Genomic DNA, 7,500 nt, shown 5'->3' on the forward strand with positions numbered 1-7,500 from the left:
TCCTCCTCCTCCTCCTCTTTCCACTCCTTCTTTCCCCTCCTTCCTCCTCCTCCATACTCTTTTCTTTCTCCGTCCTCCTCCCTCCCCCCACCTTCCCCTCCCTTCCCCTCCCTTCCCCTCCCTTCCCCTCCCTTCCCCTCCTCATCCTACCCTCCCTCCGTCTTCCTTGTAGCGTTAACCTACCGATTAACTTGCGCGCGCATTAACTTTATTAATCTGTTTAGAAGCGATGGACTAACGCAGAAAGCTCACAGCGCTCATGGGACGTTTACAAATACCACACAACAAAAACAAATCAGGTAATATTTTTAGTAACACAAAGACACGACACAACAAAAATGTAAGAACACTCAAAATAAGTTGTAACGCCATAGTGAAATGGTGTTTGGTTATAACACAATTGTCAATACCATCAGGATTATACACAAAACCCTCTCGAGTTTACTGCATGCTAACGCCTACATGAAGACATTCATTGCATTTTTTTTCCTCTCTTCGAAACTGATTATAAGAAAAGTATTTGTTTATGCCTTTGGCCTTTAAGGTAGTCAGAATAAGTAGGGCATATATATGTAACTTGCAGTCAGCAGCTTTTAATGTATTCCAGTCACTTATACGGCTTATTAATCATAAGGATTCAGTATGTGGAATACGAAATTGGCATGTTTGTTGACAGGCAGAAATACCTTTTCATTGCATGGGAGTTGTTTCTCTGAATATAATACCTTTTTTATAATATTTATTATGTATTATACATGTGATATCTTGTTTGTGTATTTTTTATCATCTTGTGTATTTTTAATCATCTGTTTTGGCTATCACTATTTCGTTTGTCTGCATATATTGTTTGAGCTGATCAGGGGGCAAATTCCTGAAAGGTTTTACAGGACGCAGGTATAAGAGCTGGTAATAATACAATCTCATCTTCTCTCTCATTGCCTTCAATCGCAAATTGCTTTCCCCTTCATCTGCAGCAACAGAGTATTCGCCAACATTAATCGTAATTTTTAACGTTTAACATATTACTAGATTTCTGGCCTACGCAAAAGGATTGTTATATATTTTGTGATTGATCAGTTGCATTGGTGTAATTAAACTATATAATTTAGTAAGAGTTAATTACTGACGTTTTTTTTGTTGGATGAATATTTTTGCAAAGGAATGTACAGGAAATGGATAGCATTTACAATAATTTCATAGAAATCATCTGACAACAGTTCTAAAAGGGGAAAACACTGTTGGGGAATGAAAAATCTGAAATGACAGTGAAGATGATATAAGATGATTATGCAAAAAATGGTTTAGACACTATTTGTAAGAATGTCATTAATCAAGATAATTATGACAATAGTGATATTAGTAATACCATTTATAATGTTGAAAAAATAATAATTGTAATAATCTGGTGATATGATGATAATGATGATCATCATTCAAAACTTAATAATAATTACATTCATATGTATTGATAATGATTATAAAGGTGAGAATGATAACTACACATAACAACAAAACAATAATGCTGTATTGATGATAATACTAGTAATAAGGATAAGGATAATGATAATAGTTAGGTTAGTGATAACAGCAGTTGATAATAACTACATTAATGAGTATAATAATATGAATAATGATAATAAAAATAACAACATTAGCAATAAAATCAGTAACAATAATCAGTGTCATTTTGGTAACATTCGTAACAGAACCAACAATAATATTTATAACAATCATAAACCACCCATTACTGATACTTATAGTAGTGATAACAATAACCATAACATTTATGATGATTTGTGTAATGATTTATACAACTGATAACGAGATAGTAAAGATAATAATGATATGAATTATATCACTACCATGGTAATTATGATATTGATAGTACTAAATATAACTCAAAATGATAACATGGAATAGAGTGGTGCTACATACTTTAAATTTTGATTCTAAATATCTCAAACATTATGTAAATTATATTAAATTATATTAAGTTATATTGATATTCCTGAAAGATTGTATTATGTAAAGGATAAATATATAAATACATTAATTAGTTAATTAAAAAAACAATACATGTAATGTGTGTGTATAAATATATATATATATATATATATATATATATATATTTTATATATATATATATATATATATATATATATTTATATATATATATATAGATATATGTATATATATATATTCATATTTATATATATAGATAGATAGATAGATAAATAGATAGATAGATATATAGATATATATATATTTTATATATATATAGATAAATAGATATATATATTTTATATATATATATATATATATATATATATATTATGTATATATATATATTTATATATAGATATTTTATATATATTTATATATTTATTTATTTATTTATTTGTTTATATATTTATGTTTATATTTATAATTAAATACATGTATGTACATATGTGTGTATGTGTATATATGTTTGTAAATATATGTATGTTGTATTTATATACACATGTGAATACACATATAAAGGTAGTTAATTCAATTTCATAGTAGTTGTTGTGTAAAACATAAATATTTAACTATTTATATTTATGTACAGGTTAAACAGAAATGTTTTCCAGCATACCAGTGGTCAACTGTCCCTTCTGCATTCCCATTCAAAGCACTAATGAAGCCATCACAAACCTCTCCTCCAGGTCAGGGTCCGATCCTGCTGTCCCCTGGAATCCACAGCTTCCCCTTCAAGCTAGGTCTGCCGCTCGGTTTGCCATCCACCTTCCTTGGCAAACATGGCTGGGTCCAGTACTACTGCAAGGCTGCCTTGCGAGAACCTAATGGCCTCACCCACAAGAACCAGCAAGTCTTCATTGTTATGAATCCCATTGACCTTAATCTAGAACCTTCTATTCTTGCTGTGAGTACTGACAAAGCTTGTACTTATTGTGAAGGCGTCCAGGGCTTTTATGATTATTTTTGCTTTATCTTTTGGTATATAGTATTTTTTTTTACTATATTGATGAATTCTGTTATTGTGAATCTTCTTGCTCTTTCAAGGATTGTTTTTTTAATTAAAGGACCCTTAATTGTCTATAATTATCGTCTATAAACTTGTGACTCAGGTGTTTTGATTACATCACACGATAAATGCCATATTTATCATCAGTTCCTTCACTGTATTATGTTTGCATTAGTCACATATTATAAGTCCAAAATTATATGCCATCTGTGTCTAACAATAACCCATTTTACAGCAACCCTTCCATTGTGAGATTGAACATATGCTGGGTATGACATGCATGACCCAGGGACCTGTGTCATGTCGCGTGAGATTAGACCGTGGAGGCTATGTGCCTGGAGAAACCATTAGCATCTGGGCCAGGGTACACAATCAGAGTCGAGTCACCATAAAGAAAACGCGAGCATGTTTGACAGAGGTGAGAATACTTAGTACAGTATAATGATAAATAAAGGGATATATACACTTTTCAAATAGTGATAGTCTTTCATCAACTTTTTTATGAAAGGGAAAAGAAAAACAAATATATATATATATAATATATATACACATACATACATACATACATACATACATACATACATACATACATACATACATACATACATACATACATACATACATACATGTGTCTATATATATATATATATATATATATATATATATATATATATATATATATATATAAAATATTTAAATAAAATACCTTTATATCTGCTCAAAATTAAAGCATACAGTGGAATAATAAGGGATTCCATATGGAGAAAGGTCAGGGTATGTCATACCAAAGGCCAGATTTAAATCAGATTTGACATTTTTTTAACAGCTAGGATCAAAGGTTTTGTGTCATCCTTTTGGTAAGAATAAAGCATATATTGTAGCATCTAATAAATTTTATGTCTGTATCAAATCAGACTGCTTAGACTATGAATGCTTTTATTGCAAGTAAATATCTCACATATATTGACTAAATTTTGTAACATTGATGTATGATATCCATTTAAGATGATATTCTCTATTAAAATTCTTGTATGGGGACTATGTTAATCATTAATATTCTTGCAGACAATTCAATACATTTCCAAGAACAAGGTGGTCCAAACAGAGACAAGAGAACTGTCTTCAGTGAGCCGTGGCAAGATTAAATCCAATGACACAGATGACTGGAAGTATGAACAGCTGTATGTGCCACCTTTGCCACCAACAAATCTTCGAGGATGTCATCTCATCAGGATACAATATGATGTCTTTGTGAGTAGAACTTATTATGGCATATATAAAATTACAGAACCCTATAGTTTACTGTGTATAAAAGATGGGAAAAGGACGGTATACCAAATAATTTGTAAATATGCCACTTTTCTGTGAAGTCTACATATACATTATGAGTTGTAACTCTTAGATTAGAAAGTATAAGGTCATGATATAAAGGAGATTTATAAGTGCATTTATTTTTTAATGTGTGTGAACTGTAACTAAAAGTGTGAACCAAGCATTGTTAATTCTTTATATAGCAGTAAATTGACTGACCAGAATTCATTCAAATATCAGTTGGTTAGGTGAAGTCCATGTTAAATGTGCTAGTAATATATTGGTTTCTCCAGAAAGTGGTATTTTGAATATCTTGAGTGTGTTCATAGTCTATTGTTAGATTTGAAGTGTAAAGTTTTACATATTTAAATAGACCTTGTGCTGGATATATAGCTAAACTAAAAATGACTATAATAATTAACTAAAATAAGAGGTTTGCTTTGTAATAAAACACTTTTCTCTGAATACTTTTTATTAAAAATTAAGTGCTAACTCAGGAAAATGTTAGAATTAAAATGATGTAGTTCATTAAAAATATTATTCAAAATTCTATTCTGTTTCAGTTCATCATTGAACCAAACAATCTGGAGAAGGACATCAAATTGCAACTGCCCATCATGATGGCCACCTACCCCTACCGCAACACCGACGGAACTTTGAAGAAGAAGAAGGGAGCTCAGTACCCAAGTAGTCTACCTATCTTCAGACCATGGCTTGATGAGAAGACCTTTGAATAATGGAAGTGTCAATTATACATAACCAGTGGAGGAAGGTGCTCAGCTCCCCTCTCTTTCTCACTCTTTGAACAATCACATGACTTTGAAGAGGGCAAAAAAAATGGTGAAATATCTAATCTCTGTTGTCTTGATGAGTGAATCACAAAAAAAGGGGAAGAACAGTGTGATTCCGGAGGACTTATGATCATGTGTATATCAGATGTTAAGGTTGCATATAGATGTAGCTTTATAACAATAATATCTAGTTATAAAACCATCTATTTCTATCAATGAATTTTATCTCAGTTGTATGAAATAATTTTCATATATAATTCAAATTCACACTGAAATCAAAGAGAACAGAACATCTTGATAGCCTCCAATGATGAACTATAATATCACAGAGATTCATTTAAGTTTAAGAAGTCATTACTGTATCATTTTGTTTACATATTCAAGTACTGTCTTTCACCCTCATGTTCTTAGGTGAACTTGAGTCTAAGAAAGCACTCACAATACTCTTCATAAATATCTTAATCCAGTGAAACCAGCATTATCATTTGTGTTTATTGATATCACATTATGTCATAACTAACAATGATATTTAAAATGTGATTTTGTCTATTTTTTAAGTTTTTCACCTATGTATATATGAAAAAGTAAACCTGGATAAAGATATGACATGGAAGGGTTTCACGCTTTTCACCAGCTTCATGCAAAAGAATGCTTTGCCTTTTTGCATTGCAAAAAGTGCTTTATTCTTTATGGTGACTATCTTTCCATTAGTTTGATGTAACTTTCACTAATGCACAAGTCATTCTTATCTATAAATAGTTATCATAGTTATCATTCTTTATTTGAGACTAGTTTCTTTGTTTCTGTATAGTATTCATTAATCTTACAGATACTGTTTTACAGTTTTTCATATAAATGAGATTATTTCAATTTCTTGTATGTATGAAAAAGCAAGAGCAGAGTTGATTAACAGACAAATTACTCAAATTATGCATTAAGACACAAAGATGATTAAAGGACGCTTGCTGGTGTTACTTTATTAATGTTGTAAATGGGAGTCTCTTCTTCAGAAGAGGGATTCCAAAGCTCAAAGTGAGTAATCTTGTCAAGGGAATGTCTTTTTCCAGTATGATGTATTTATTGTTAAAGGTTATACATGGTGGTTCCTTTAATTAAGTGTGCTGACCTGTTTGTGGTTGATAATAGAACCTCTGTGTAGGGAGAGACAGAATTAAGCAATAATAACTATAATATGATTTAAACCACAGTTTAGTGATGTATACTGCCTTGTAAATGACTTTAATGATCAGTTTATTGCAAGGCATCTCATATGAATGTCTATGTCAACATGTAACAGTCAACATAGATATGGTTTGCTCCATTGCACTATCTTTTAGGCTGTCACCCACATACCCTTCACATCTTTAGAAAGTGTGCTTTTGGGTGAGTATAGATATCAAATTAATAGAATAAAGGGATCAAGTTGCAAAAAATACATTTGCTCAAAATCGAGCTCTTAAGCTTGTAAGCAATTTTGTCATGTATATTTCATGTGGCTTTTCCCTATGAAATTTAAGATAATAATATTCATCTTGCCCAAAGCCACATTTAGGCCCTCTGTGTTCCCCTTCATGTGCACTAGCTCAGTCAATAATCTACGGTGCCATAATGACTCGGGCTGGTGTAATGCATCGTGGGACAGCACTTACAGTATGTCATTACAAGAGCTGGCATGTCACCAGTATAACTTTTTTCTTCCATGTAAAAATTTGTCATAGTTAATGTATTTCTAATAAAATGTAAAGACAAAAACACATTATTATTTTGTGTGATAACCTCTGCATTACATTGAAATAATAGGTAATGCAAAATTTATTGGAACTATCTTATCACAAAGCCTAGATTTTATAAGAAAATGTTTGCTCATGTTCATACCTGTATCATACTTTCTATTAGATAAAGACCTTTACATTCTTTAGAACTCTAACCTGTACTCAAAGTGCAACATAGGTTAATTATTATTAATTAATATTTGATAAATTAAAGATATTATCTGTTTGCTAATGACCAAATACTACATATATGTCATGTGTAGTATGTAAAAAAGAAAATCAATGTCTGAATGCCTATTTTTACTTATCAAATACAATGGTAAAGAAACAGATAATGTAGTAATAAATATTTATTGAACAATTTTTCAGAATATCATGTAATTTATATCTAGCAAGCAAGAATAAGAGATATAATTCATATAGTTTATTATGCATATGGTTAGGCCTTAATCCTTTATTATTGAAAAAAGAAAATATGGTTTGAAAAGATATACTTTGTTAACTGTGGAAAAAATTGTCCAGTGTTATGTTCCTGCTTTTTTTTTTAATGTTTGGAAAGTTTGTGCTTATCAATGTAATCCAAAAGTGTTTAAAAAATCACCTCATATGCCCTGTA

At 30.6% G+C, this 7,500-nt stretch overlaps 1 protein-coding gene across 3 annotated transcripts in view; it reads left to right on the forward strand.

Annotated features, from left to right (window-relative positions):
- The window catches only part of LOC125047459 (arrestin domain-containing protein 4-like), a 105,073-nt gene extending 98,207 nt beyond the window's left edge, over positions 1-6,866 (forward strand). For all 3 annotated transcript variants that reach the window (XM_047645665.1, XM_047645667.1, XM_047645666.1), the window contains 4 exons: positions 2,691-2,908; positions 3,246-3,428; positions 4,076-4,261; positions 4,885-6,866. In XM_047645665.1, coding sequence (XP_047501621.1) covers positions 2,691-2,908; positions 3,246-3,428; positions 4,076-4,261; positions 4,885-5,058 — 761 coding nt within the window. In that variant the 3' untranslated portion in view covers positions 5,059-6,866. The remainder of the gene's footprint in view (positions 1-2,690; positions 2,909-3,245; positions 3,429-4,075; positions 4,262-4,884) is intronic.
- The last annotated feature ends 634 nt before the right edge of the window (positions 6,867-7,500 follow it).

This window comes from Penaeus chinensis, chromosome 41 (genome assembly GCF_019202785.1).
Source record: "Penaeus chinensis breed Huanghai No. 1 chromosome 41, ASM1920278v2, whole genome shotgun sequence".
NCBI classification, from domain to species: domain Eukaryota; kingdom Metazoa; phylum Arthropoda; class Malacostraca; order Decapoda; family Penaeidae; genus Penaeus; species Penaeus chinensis.